The sequence below is a fragment of the Equus przewalskii genome, chromosome 4, assembly GCF_037783145.1.
Source record: "Equus przewalskii isolate Varuska chromosome 4, EquPr2, whole genome shotgun sequence".
Classification (NCBI taxonomy): Eukaryota; Metazoa; Chordata; class Mammalia; order Perissodactyla; family Equidae; genus Equus; species Equus przewalskii.
Genome location: NC_091834.1, coordinates 14,967,694 through 14,981,694, shown reverse-complemented (window position 1 = coordinate 14,981,694; position 14,001 = coordinate 14,967,694). Strand labels below are relative to the sequence as shown.

Genomic DNA, 14,001 nt, shown 5'->3' with positions numbered 1-14,001 from the left:
CACAGCAGAGTGGTGGCTGCTGGGATGCAAAGATGATGTGGCAGGCAATGACAACAGGGGCCCAAAGAGGCTCCCCAAGGAGGCCCAAACAGGAGCCCAGAGCAGAGATCTGGGAGACAGAGGGACACCAGGTACAAAGGCCCCGCAATGGCTAGGACTAAAGGAAGGGAGGGCTCAAGGCCCAGGGTCAGCTCAGCCCCAGCACGGGAGCAAACCTTTGCCCTGTGACCCCCACCCCCCCGGCCCAGGGTCCTCAGGCTCTGCCCCACCCTCCGTGCCCCTGGCCTGTCCCTCAGGAGGGATGCATCAACCAGGTGCCCACTGTACCCCTATACCATGGGGACACAAAGCCTGCGGAGGCCTCCCGCGGGAACACCCACCCTCAATCTATTAGCGATGACTGCGTGGCTGCATGACCACGTATCTGCATGGCCCCCTGACCACATGGCCATCTGACCTACCTGATCACTTGACCGACATGGCTGCACGGCTGTCTGGCCCTAAGGCCGCCTGACTGCACGGCCGCAGACACTCAGGCCCAGCTGGGCAAGGGCTGCTGGGGCCTACCTGTGCTCCGCTGGCCCTTTTGTAGGCCTCTTGGCCCTTCTCCCTCCCAGAGCCTGGGCGGCCCTGCTGGGACACTGGATGCAACCTCATGTGGAGATGGATGGCCTCCCCTCCAGGCCTGACCTCCAGGCCCTGCCACTGCCTGTGTGGACATTATGCCTGGTGCTTTGCTAGGACAGAAACTTGGGCTTCAAGACAATCCTAGACACCGAACACGCCCACCCCCATGGGTCCAAATGACGTCAGGTAAGATGGTTCCCCGGGGGCCACCTCGGGCCTTCTGTCTTGTCCACTAGGACAGGGCAGCTTCCTCCTCCAGCCTCAGCATCTGGTTGCAGACACCTCTGCACAGGCCAGGAGGACCTTGACGTCAGCTTCTCAGTCCATGGGCTGCACCTGGCATGTGCTCTCAGACCAGCAAGTGGGAGGGAGGGCCAGACCCAGGGTGCACCACGGCGGATCCCAGAGCTGAGGCAGAGAATCTAGGACAGTCTGCCAGTGCGGAGTCTGTCCTGCCTGGTATCTGGGGTTGTAATCTGAGGAGCCATTCCAGGCCAGGCCTCCCTCTGGGCAGACACAGCTACCCCACCCCATGCCACTGCAGATCCTGAGCCCAGCAGTGAGATGTTGCCATTACCATCCTGGTGCATGTGGGGTGGGACAGCATGCAGGGCTACAGACAGAGGGAGGTCAGTGACTTTTAATTCATTCGTCACTTTGAAATAGCAACTGCTCTGACAAACATCCCTGGGCCTCAGGTACCTGTGACCTGGTGCACTTGGTCCAGCCAGAAATCCCAAGGCTGCTTCTGATTTCACTGGTCACAAGGAAGCTCAAAGCAAGGCCTGGGGCCAGCAATGAAACAGGCTGTGAGGTCTTCACAGAGCTTCTACTGACCAGCCACCGAGGTCATTCCTAAACTAGGACCAGACTTGAGCCTCCCCGGTCTGCAAGGATCCAGAGGACCACAGGATGCTCCCACACACCTGCAGAGCCTGGCCCCGGCTCCTGAGGAGCTTCCATCTGTGTGGCCCAGCTCTGTGGCTGCAAGGCAGCTTCCCAGGCAGGTTTCCCGGCTGTAGTGAGAACCAGGGCCCAGGACTCAGGGACAGGCAGGGCTTCTCTCTACTCAGGGGCTCCCTCATCTGGATCCTGCTAGAAAGGTCTGAAAGAAAGAAGGTTCCAGTTTGGACCTACAGGGAAAAGGTAGATGCTGCCTCCCCTGGACAAGAATTGCCCCAGGGTGCCGTGGAGCCTGCACTGCAGGTACACAGCAGGGAGGGGCAGGGATCCCGATGAAATGGGCCCTGAGGCTGAAACAAAGCACAGAACCATTTCTGGAATTTCAAACAACTTTATCCAGACAGAAACCTCTCAAACAGAACACAGAGAAAAGTTAGGCAGCAGTTATTAAAATACACTCTTTGCCAAATGATTTAACATCTGAATACAACAGGAGAGGGAAAATGCCAGGCAGACGGCGTGAGCCAGGCCCACCCTCGCCGCCCAGCTGGAAGGGCAGCCAGACACGCACTGTGCTGAGGTCCTGCTTCCTCCTCCCCGCAGTCCACACATCCACCCCTTCCCTTGCGTCCTCCAAGGCAAGAGAGTCAGATGGTCGGAGGCAGCCCAATCACTCCCAAGGGGAGGTTGGGGAGGCCACAGCCATCTCAGGCACCCATGGGCAGGCCAGCTCTGTGCCTCCCAGGGGCTTCTACGGCAGTAGAAGAATCACATGGCAGGCTACTTTAGGGGTGGCCAAATCCTGACCAGCAGTGCCCAGAACACAAGGGCAGTGGGCAGGTAAACCTGTTAGATGTGGGATCCTGAGAAGCCACACAGATCTCACCTTCAGGCTCCAGCAAGGGAATTCAGGGCTGCTGGCACTTCTGTTGGGGCAGTGGGACCTCCTGGGTAGGGCAAGAACCAGCATGCTCAAGGAAGGCTCCCCAAGGACAAGACTGCACTAGTTGACGCCAGCCTAGCAGGAGCTTCTGTGGGGACAGGGTCCCAAGGGCACATCTTGAGCTTGTGTCCTCAGAATGCACAGCAGGGCACGAGGAGGCACTGTGGAACATGGCAGGAAGACCTGAGGGACCGGGCAGACAGAGAGGGGCCCGGAACCTCCTGGGCCAACACCTGGGTTGCTCTGCGTGCCTGTTTCCAGGGCTGGGCCTCAGAGCCATAGGCCTCGTGCTGCTTGGGGGGCTCAGCAGTGCTCCTACTGGAGTTGGGCTGGGGGGCTGCTGGTTCAGACCACAAGCATGGTGTTGGGAGTCCTCGGGCCAGCTGGCACCTTCTCTTGGTGCCCAGTAACGGTGGCCACTTGCTAAGACACGCAGGCCCCAAGTGGTTGCCAAGACAGTCTTGTCACCAGAGACAAATGAAAACTGATCGTGAGACTGCAGCACACACTGCTGTGATCCAGATGTTGAAAGCCGAACTCCAAGTCAGGGCAGGTGCCTCCCCGCCTCCCCCTTCAAACACCCACCAGACATCTTTGTGGAACTTGCCAGATGAGCTCTGCCCTCAAGAAGAAGCCAATCTCAGCAGAAATGCAAACGACAGCTCAGAATTTGTGAAGCCCGATGACTGTCTCCTCCTCGGTCAAGTCCTTGGCCCTGAAGCACTGGCCCATGCCCTGCTCAGCCCCCAGCTCTTTCCCGAGAGCCACGCCCAAGCTCTGTGCTGTCCCAGGTGTGTTATCAGGGTGCACACCCACTTACTGGAGTGTTAATACAGTTAATGTACAAATAAAACCCAAAGGCATACTGAGGGATCAACAGAGAGCTGGCTCTGACCTCCCCGGGGTCCTCGCACAAAGTCAGGGGCCCAGGGCCTTCCCAGGGTGTTCGAGACGAGCCCTTCAGCATCTACAGGAGTCACTGAGAGTTTATGATTTCATTTGGCCCAAAAATACACCTTTGGGGGCCTCAAATTATCTTTTCAAAAATTACCAGACATGTGAATTTGAACGTTCCCCACCCCCAGGTCCCTTCCACCACCCCTCGGCTCCTCCCAGGAGCTCCAAAGTGAAAAATGAGAGTCTGTCCCCACTGAGGATCTTTCCATGGCAGCTCTGTCTCCAGGGGCTGCAGTTCTGATGTGAATGACGGTGACGTTCCAGGGCAGGGGCCTCCGATGGTTGCCCTCACATGATTGCACAGCACGAGTTTTGTTTCCGGGCCTTGAAAGAAACAAAGAGAAGCTGAAGAGAGAGGCTGAGAAGGCCAGCAGCCCCAACCTCAGCACGCACAGCAGAGGGCGCTCCACGGGAACGGGGGTGGCTTTACTAGGGTCTTCAGGAACCAGACCACTGAGTTGGACAGAAGAACTGGAACCATGAAGGAGAGACAGAGAAACAACTCACTTGTCCTCAACGCCTCGAGGGAAGCTGTCTTGAATCAGTTCACACCCCCAAGATCATTTTGTCCATACCCCATTAACACTGTCAAGAGCGAGTAAAATCGCCGCTGTTAAGCCAGGTACAAAGAGAATGCAGTGTAAGGCGGACTGGCTGAGTGCCTGACTTTGCTCTGCCCTTGTCTCCCCATGATGCTGACCCCAGGGTGGGTGTTTCTTATTGAGTATGTCTTTAGAGAACAGAGAGGTTCCCACTTGGCTCGTGGGGCCCATTACCTTCTCTCTCACTACCTGTTCAGATACCCCTAACCCCACTGGCCATCTCCCTCCAAGGCCCACAGGAAAGCAAACGTGTGGACAGACCAAGTAAACTCAGCCCACCACTGTCCAAAAGGCACAATGCTTCTGTCACAGGGAAATGAACCAGAGGCACAAGAACCTCTCTAGGAATCTTTCTGAGCAGACGGCAGGAATGAGGTGAAGTCCCAGGGACCAGAACCTGAACCAAGCTTCTGTCCCCTGGGGGGAGCCTAGCAGCAGGGGGCACAAAGCCTCTGCTTGCTTTCCCTCCAGCAGGGCCCGAGCCCCCTCTTCTGCTCTCACCGCTTGTCACCGACGGTTCGCAGACTGTTCAGTGGAGAGGGCACAGGGGACGAGCAGGCTCTACAGCTCTCTGGAGGGGTGCCCGGAGCAGCCGGCCGGTACTCACCGTTTTATAGAAGGCTTTAGACTGTGTTCCCAGCACTTCCGATTTGGACACCAGGTCATCTAGCTTCTCGCCTCGCTCTAACAAAGACTCCATGGTGTTGTGCTGGGGAAAAGGTAAAAGGAAAAAGAACGCTTTGTTCACAAAGTGAGCTGACATGAGCCCCTTGCGAAGTTCAATCACAGACAGCACTTCCTTTGGGCTCCTCCCCCATACGTGAGCATCAAGACACAGTGTCCCAGACTTGTGGATGCAACAGGACCTAGTGACCTTCCTGTGGAATCTAGAAGGTTCTAACTGGGACAGAGCACTTCCCAAAGACTTCTCCACTGCACAGGCGTAGATAACCACGTTCTAGAAGAGAATACTTCTATCTGCGTTTGTACACATATATTCCCATCGGCCAGAACCTCTCCCCATCCCTAGAGCTGAAACGGGGCACTGAGCTGAAACGCCGTCACTACCAAACCTGCAGGAGCATCTATGTGCTTAGAGAGGAGGAGCATGCACGCAGACCCTTGTGAAGGGGTGAGACGGGATGGAAGCCCTCAGAAGACCCCGCGGCCCCACTGCCAAGGTCATCAGGAAGTGGCTGGCTGGCTTCCACCCTAGACGGCCACTGCTGCAGAAGCTGCAGGGCCCCCAGAGGCTTCTTCAGAGCAAGGAGCATGAACCTAAATGTGCGCCTGAGATGGCACAGAATGAGCAATGAACAAGAGTCTCCTTTATCTCCACACACAGCAGAGCAACTCAGATTTCCACCATAAAAGTTAACTGGATTAAGATGGGATGAGAAGTAGTGTGACCAGTAATCCAGATGCAGCCAGAACAGGGCTGGGGGACGTGACCCGTCTGCTCTCTGCAGTGGAAAGAGAAGCTAGGATAGCGCATGGGGGTCCCCCCACTGTGTGCTCACAGCCTCAGATGCTGACACAGCAGAGGAAGAGATGGGGCTTGGTTAGAAAGCGTGGGGAAACGTGAGAGACAGAGAGACACCTGAGACTTCGACAGCTGACTGTCATCCCAAAGCCCCAACACCACAGTACTCAAAGCATGGGCCAGAAGACCTATGTCTGGAGCCCCTGGGATGCTCTTTATAGACACAGCCTCCTGGGTCCCGCCCCAGACCAGAGTTCAACTCCAGGAGACACCAATGTGCGTGAAAACTGAGCCAGTGTTGACAAGAGTTTCATATTTGGGGCAGGGTTTTTTTCTGGGCATCTTTTCTGGGCTTTATATGCTCTCACATAGGGCCCATTAATCGCTGGGCAGTGGTATAAGCTAGCTGTTGTACTGTGAGCAGGGATGTAGAGATAAGACAAGCTCCCAGTCCTGGGAGCTCATATAAACGTGTCAGGAAGACAGACAAACAAGTAGTGACAATACAGTGACATTCAGAAAGGGCCTGGTGTAGCCTCCAAGTACGTGGGAGGCCTGAGCGGGGGATGCTAGCGTGGGAGCTGGGCAGGTCTGGGCAGGGACAGGGCCCAGTCCTGAGACTGTCAGGGAGTCTGCTCTTGATCTTGAACCTCATGTGAGAGCTGCTGAAAGACCTGAAGCAGAAGAGTAACGGATCAATGGCTACTGTCTGGTGGACAGACTGGAGTGGGCAGAAGTTAGGCAGAGGCCAAACCTGAGGTGAAAACAGATGCTGCTCGGGTGCCAAAGGTAGCTTAGTTAAAAAAAAAAGTTGAAGTAGCAGTTACAAACCAGGAGATCTCAGACAAAAATGCACGGGTCTCGCTCTTCCAGAAGGGGCCTGCGTTTCAGTCCGCCCGCTGTGACCCAGACCCTGCAAGTGAGGCACCTACTGGGCTCTGAGACAAGCTAAGGCAGGCGCTGGTGGTGAGGAGGCAGTACCAGAGCTCAGACCGTCTGAACCGAGGAACTGCCCAGACAGGGAGTGGAGTGGGGAACAAGGGCCACGCTGGTTCCCAGCTGAGCCCCTAGTAGAATGGGGGCCATTACCCAAGATGCGGTGCAGAGACAGACAGGGAGCTGTCTCAGTGAGTCTGGCTTTGAAGCCTCTGATGCATGGGGAGGGGTGGGCAACTACCACTTTCAGCAAAGTGTTTCAGCTATGATTAAAACAAGTATGGACTGCGTGCGTGATCGCTGGCCAATCTTTCTGCCCTCAGCTTGCGGCCTTGCCCTCCCACCTTCTTGCTTACCAGAATGATCTTGGTCTCATCCAGTTCAGCCTGTACTTTACTCATGGGGTCAGCTTCTCGGGGGTTCTAGGAAAAAGCCAAAAATAAGAACAATGTCAAGACTAGAGTGACCACCTAGAAACAAAGCTCAAACCTGAGTGAGCCAAACACACCTTTCCAAGTTAAAAACTATGGGCTGTTCAAACATGCACCAGAGAAACGAAAGCCTGCCTAGGAGCTCAGGTTCCTGGCCTTAATGTGGGTCCCTGTATTTTCCAAACGCATGTTGACCTCAAGGCTGTCAGGAAGTCACCCAGAACCACAACTACCACAACTACTGGCTTTTCCATTTCACACGGTTCTGGGCCACGTGGTCTGTACACAAGGCTCCCTACCTGGTATCTACTGAGGTGACCATCCAGGGCTGCATAGTGGATAGTAGCAGGGGATCCAACTGGCCACTCTACCTTGTCGACCTGCTTGGAGAATTCGTCCAGAACCTGCAAGACAAGGGAGCTCAATACCTGCCATCGCCCTCACTGGCGCCCACTGCAACAGGGTGTGACCCAAGGCCTTACCCAAAAGAGGGGCCCAGGGAGGAGGGAAGAGGACGGAGGCTAATGGCAAGGGGAAAATCTAGGCTCAAGTTCCTCCTTCCTAAATATTCTGGGATTTAAACATGAAGTATGCCCAGCCTGAGATGAACCTCATCTGGCTAATGATAAAAGTATTAGGATTATAAACTAGATTTCCACCTTTATCAGGTTATGAATTTCCAGGAAAAAGAGTACTGGCCCTCTAATTTTCCAAAACAATTCTTCAGAAAGGGAATTAGGCCCTTGCCTGGTGGTCAGTGGTTAAATTCATGTGCTCTGCTTCAGTGGCCTGGGGTTCATTGGTTTGGATCCTAGGCACAGACCTATACACAGCTCATCAAGCCATGGTGTGGCAGTGTACCACACACAAAATAGAGGAATACTGGCATAGATGTTGTGACACACTGGCACAGCTCAGTGACAATCTTCCTTACCAAAAAAAAAAAAAAAAAAAGGTAGGGAAGAATTAGGTCCTTCAAATTTAAGCAACCAACAGATTTCATGTGCTTATAAGTATGTTAGTGTTTTGGGGGACAAGATGAAGCCAATGTCTTCCAGGAATTTGTAATTAGCACCTCTCAAAGAACCTGAAGAACATGGAGGTAGAGGTGCTAAGCCCTGTGGTGGTGCCAGCTCCATCAGGGGAGGGAGCTACTACAACCAACGGATGGGTCAGGAAGCGGACTCTGTGAGCAGAAGCACAGAAGTGTCTGCAGAGATGGCCTTGCGGAGGGGAGGTGGGTCACAGGGCAGAACATGGAGTCTGGTGTGGCTGAGAAGGAACCGAAAGTCATGGCTATTGAGGGTGGAGGCAGGAAGAGAGGCAGCTGGAGGGGAGCCCTGGGGCAGCAACACAGCCAGAGCTGACCTGAGGGCCCTATCCCAGGAGGAGAGATGCTGTGATTCTGTGGCAGACGGGGAGAGTCAAGGTGGCATCAGGGACACTAGCCTGGACACAGGTGGGACAAGGGGCAGAAATCAGCATCAGGGAGGGAACCTGGGAGGAATGCCAGACTGTCTCTTGGTAGGATAAGGAGAAGAGCTGAAAACGAGTTGATTTTGGACACACTATTCCATCCCTGATACCTCAGGCACTGTCACCATCCCTGGCCCCAGTCCACACTCATCCACCCAAGTCTGGTCCAGACAAACTGCAAACTCACCTTCTCCAGCAAGGTAAAAGCCACCCGGGATGGATATTCACTGTCAGCAATGACCACTCCTGCAAGACTGTCGTTTCGCACGTAAACATGGCACAGATATTCTAAGGAGATAAGAGGTCAGACACACGGACAGTGACATGAGGACTTTAAGACTTTTTCACTCCCCAGCTCAGTCAAAGCATCCCAATGCTGGGCTCCTGTCTTTTGGGTCAACGAAGCCAGCCTGAGCAAGGTTTGTGGAGGGGCTCTGCAGCACAGCTCAACGGAACTCACAGAGGACAGTGGCCATGGGAGCTTTGCCGTCAACATGCCCAACACCTGCTCCAGGACGGGTACACACCCAGAGGCCCAGTGTGCAAGCCAGGGTCTAGAGGAGCCGCCTGTGGTGCAGAACACCTCCCAGGAAACAAGCCCCAGGTGCCTTTCCAAGTCATATCCTTGAGCTCCAGGTGAGGCTTAACTGTGGCTCAGGGACAGTCTCGGCAGCCCTCTGAAGCTCTGCTCTATTCCCAGACTGAGGGAACCCTGGACAAGCCAAGCAGCCTCCACTTTCTTAAAAAACCCGCAAGCGTGGCCCCAAGTGAGGAAATTACTTCTCTGGGCCTCAGGCTTCCTTATTACAGCAAACCTGCCTGGCCTGCTGCGTTCTGTGGGGTGCCATGGGGGTCGGCGGGGAGGAGAGAGAAGGCCCATCTAGAAAAAAATTAGCCACTGCTGGCTGAGGTCTCCAGTATTACTATGCTGGAGCCATCAAACTATCAAAAGGTACACACTGTACAAGGGCTTCTGCAAAACAGTCACAATCCATGGGGTTAGTTTTCATCACTCTGAAAGCATTCAGAAATGATGTCGCTAACCATATCCCTGAGGTAAACGGAATGTAAGGACTACAGCTGACGAATAAGAACCTTCTTATCCTTAAGACTCTCACCCAGAAGATTCCAACGCTAAACAAGGAAAAACAAATTAAAGCGGAGAGAGACCGTGAGCCCCTGAAATCAGAAAAGGGCAGAGATAAATGAGAGCAGGGACGAGGAGAGGGACGGGGGATCATCACTGACACCCTCCACTTTGTCTACGTTCCCAAATAAGATTCAAACATGGAGTCAAAGTACACACTGTACACAACCTGAGAAGCGGTCAGTGTCTGAGGAAACGTCTTTTAAGTAACAAAGTTGGGAAGGCAGACACAACCTGAGAACTGAAAATACTGAAATGTTCACAATCCAATCTGACTTCCGGATGTGAACAACACAGGGATCCCACCCAGAACACATACACTGGATCCTGCCTGCACCATCGACACGGTACCCCCACACTGCGCGACCCAATGTCAGCGCCACGTGTGACGGTCCTTCTTTCTGCCTGAAGAAGCTCACATGCACCTTCCCTGATCTGTCTGTGTAACACCGGCCTCTATAAAATAAATGCCTAAAAATTCTGACAGGAAAGCTGAATTATGAAGAAAAAATAATGCTCAAGAGTAAAAAATGAGCTTTTAGATTCCTAGTCAAAAATCAAAGTAGCACAGAATGCAGTGTTGCCTCAGCAGGGCCAGCTGGAAATCCTTTTCTGAGATGTCTACAGCTCTGGAGAGGAAGAGAGGGACAGAAGAGAGGCTGCTCATCGCTCCAGGAGAGTCAGACCGTAATCTTAAGTGAGTCCAAGCTGCGGGGGCCATCTTCAGTAGGCAGCTTAGAGCGCACGGGGCACAGAATTTTGCATAAAGAGGAGGAGGCGGAGGGAGGAGAGAACAAGGGAGCACAGGAGTGGAGTCCTGGGAGCCCTTTCCATCACAGGCGACAGCCCGAGTTGAGAAAGCTGCCAGCTGCCTGAGGTGTGGCAGCAGGGCCAGGACACAACTCCCAAGTTGGCAGGTCCACTTACCTTGTTCTTTGACAGAAGCTCTGCTGCCTTTCGCTGAGCGCTCCACAATCAGTTGACTTGTGAAGGTCATGAATTCCTGAACACTAAGAAACACAACACACATTACCTGTTCCCGTCACCTTGTCCCCAAACAATGCAAAATGACCTCTGAGCTTATACACTAAGGAGAAATTGCTTACTGGCTTCATTCCTTTCCCTCCCAACCTTAGTAACAAATAAGAAACGCTTTGCAAATGAACACAAATACAGACAATTACAAATCACCACGACCATTCCAACCACATCTGTTTGCTACCTAGCTCACCCACGGCCCACTTCCAGACTTCTGGGGAGTTTTCTACAGCTACAGTCAACTTAACATTTTGGTCAGACTATGATTTGGGACACAATGGAAAAGTAGAAGCCAGCTCCTGTTCTCAAAGTCCAAGATGCAGGGCAAATAAAAACTACACTGGAAAAACACAAGGGGCAGATGAACAGCCAGTGATGGCTGAGCCACAGGCTGAACACTGCAATGCGACACAAATTCGCAGTGAATGCTGGGCCTCTTCCATGGTACGCGCCCAGGGCACTCGGGAAGGAATGGAGGGCAACAGCTCAGCCAAGACAAGGAAATGGCGGACGGCTTGTACAAAGACTGAGAGGGAGGAAGAGATTCATGGGCTCAACAGAGAGACCTGGCCAGAAGGAATAGTCACAGGTGACACCGGTTCAGCCAGGGGCTGACAAAGAAGCTTCCGACTGGGAATGCCACAGAGCCATCAGGGCAGGATCCTGACTCGGAGTCCAGAGCTGGGGTCCTGCAGATCTGTAAACTTCTGACACTGCGCTGAGAGCCAGAGAAGACGAGTGAAGACCCGACTCTGGAGTGGACTGCCCCCGGCTAGGATCCTAGCTCCACCACTTAAGAGATGTGTGACTCAGGCAAGTTCCTTACTGCACTGGGCCTCCTCTTTTAAACCAAGATTCCTTGTGATGGTTAAATGACTTACTTTGTGTAAAGCACTTAGCACATGCCCGGTGCACAGTATTACTAGCTACCATTATCTTGATAGTGTGATTATGGTCAGAATAATCCCTTAGAGAAAAAGACTCCGAATAAGGAAACCCATGTAGTAAAACGAAAAAGAAACAGAGCTTAGAGTAGGACTGTAATTAGACAAAGGAAAGATCGATTCATGTGAGAGGCTGCAAACAAGGGCCAGAAAAGCTGGGAAACCATTCGAAGGTTTCAAGCTCGGGGTCTTATAATCACGAGGCAGGAAGGTTGGAAGTGAGGAGGCCTTATGAGGAAAACAATAAGCTCAGCTGGAAGACACATTGTTTTAAGAGAGGCAAGTAGAGATTTCCCTATAGTATTGCAGTCGTGTTAATCATCAGAAACTGGCATGAGTGTCCCAAACTAGGGAGGTGCAAGTCCGACAGTGAAATCTCTGGGGATCTTTGGTATACATGGGCAGTGAAAAAGAAAAGAATCAGAGTCAGCCAAGGTGGCACCAAAAGTTCCATCACAGGAAAGCAGCAACACAGAGCAGAAACTAGAGGCGATGGTAAAGAATGCTAAGTATCAAAAAAGACCCAAAAGAAGCAGAAAATTTCAACAAAATAACAACAGGAATTCTTTTAGATCCTGCCAGCAAACCACTTTGTTTTGTTCATCAAGAACAAAATCACTGCATTGAAGCAATGAACAGAATCCAGATCACCCCAGACCTGGAGACTGGGTGACCAGACACTGACTCTGTAGGGTCCTTCTTTGTGCCTGAGCCACCCTGGCCCCCAGACCCCCACGAATGGGCTGGAAGCATCTGTGGTACTTCTAACACACACTTTCCTGAAATTATAGTGCCCCAGAAATGTTTAAAAGCACGTAAGCCCTGCAAATCCCATGCTTCCTTCTAAATCTTCAGGATAGAATTCTTTTGTATCACTAGAGCCCAAACATAAAAAGCACACAATTTGGGTTCGAGTCCTGGCTAGTTGTAGCATAATTTTGGGGGGCCTCAGTGACTTCATCCATCAAACGGAGAGTCTATCCACATCTCTCACACCGAATTGCTGGAAAGCCCGACCAGATAATACATACAGGGCTCTCGAGGTGTTGCACCTAAGCTGCCTGGGGCAGAATCACTAGGTGGGAGGCGTTGGTTTAAAACAAAGACTTCCGGGCCTTAACCTACTAGTTTAGAACTTACGGGCGTGAACCTGCGAAATGTGCACTTTTTCCAAGTCCTCTTATAATTTTTATACCACATAAATTTGAAAAACGGTGAGTACGGGAGTATGTTCTAGAATGGTGTAAACCTTTTTTCGAGCGAAAGGAGAATAATTCCTCAGAGGTACCGCGCGCACACCGAGGACGAGGCCACCGCCAGGGTGGAGGCCGAGCCCGGGCCTCCCCGGACCCAACCCCGACCCTCCTGTGATCCCGGGCCCCCCTCGAACTGGACTCTCCTCTGATCCCGGGCCTCCCCCGACCCGACCGACCCGACCCGACCCGACAGGATCCTGACCCTGAGGCCTCCGCGCCCGGGCGCCACGGCGCCGCCTGCCCGGGCCCACTCACCTGGACCTCTGGAAGAAGCTGAAGGAGGACACGTCGTACGCGGCTTTGAGCAGCACCGCCTTCGGCTCGCCTTTGTAGAGGACGCTCAGGCTGTAGAGCTTCATGGCGCCGCGCCTTCGGGCCGGCCGCCGGACCGGCTCGCAAGGAGCAGCGCGGCCGCCGCCCCTCGGACCGCCGCCGGCTGCTGACGGGTCGGACGCCGGCTTCCTCCTCCCGGCTCCCTCCTCCCGGCTCGGGGTCTACTTCCGGTTCCGGCCAGGGCCGCCTCCTGAGAGCTTAACAGAGGGTTTTCGTGCCCCGGATGCAGAAAGGAGGGGCTGGAAACACGCAGGCGAGGGGCGGGGCGCTGAGCGTGAGCGTGCTCTCGGCCCCGCCCCTCTGGGCCGTCGGGAATCCTCCAGGGTTACTGGGGCGTGTGGAGGTGTCCCGCTCTTTCCCGGGGCCTCGCTCCGTGCAGTGAGACGCAAATAGCACCCTCACTCCAGTGCTTTGAAAACCCGACACGAGGGGCTTTGATTTATGGGCGAACTGCCTTCTTGGCGAGTGTTTTGTAAATCAGATCTTTTGAGTGAAGGGCAGGGACCTATTCTTCTAGAGGTTCCTTTGGGATGTGAAGGCATGCCTCTCATTTTCGGATGATCGATGTCTCAGGCCTTCCTCCCGCCCTGTGGGAGCGAATTCCTGGTCACACAGGACCCCTCAGCACAAGCCGACAGGGGTGAAGGCTCGGGCCTGCCCACCCTGTGAAACCAACTGTCTAAGCACTGATTTAGGAGGCCAGCTGCTGACCTCCCAGAGTGGCAGCAGAGGCGCTTCACCTCAGAAGGGGCAGAATTTCAGCTCCACACTGAGGGAGCAGCTTGATGCACAGTGACTTGGAAAACCTCATTTTGCTTGAGATTGAAATAATGCTTGATCAATGGATAGGGATGGATGAGGCACGGTTCTCTACAGGTACCACATCGTGCTTGTTTCTTGTTTATTAAATGGCATCACGTAATCA

At 53.5% G+C, this 14,001-nt stretch overlaps 1 protein-coding gene across 1 annotated transcript; it reads right to left on the bottom strand.

Annotated features, from left to right (window-relative positions):
* Window positions 1-1,901: 1,901 nt before the first annotated feature.
* Window positions 1,902-13,325, bottom strand: YKT6 (YKT6 v-SNARE homolog). The gene is made up of 7 exons (XM_008526253.2): window positions 12,999-13,325; window positions 10,433-10,515; window positions 8,546-8,646; window positions 7,182-7,286; window positions 6,808-6,873; window positions 4,640-4,741; window positions 1,902-3,754 (listed from the first exon to the last, which is right to left on the bottom strand). Exons 1-7 carry the CDS (start codon window positions 13,100-13,102, stop codon window positions 3,719-3,721), a joined length of 597 nt encoding a protein of 198 aa, XP_008524475.1. The 5' UTR covers window positions 13,103-13,325; the 3' UTR covers window positions 1,902-3,718.
* Between the last annotated feature and the right edge of the window lie 676 nt (window positions 13,326-14,001).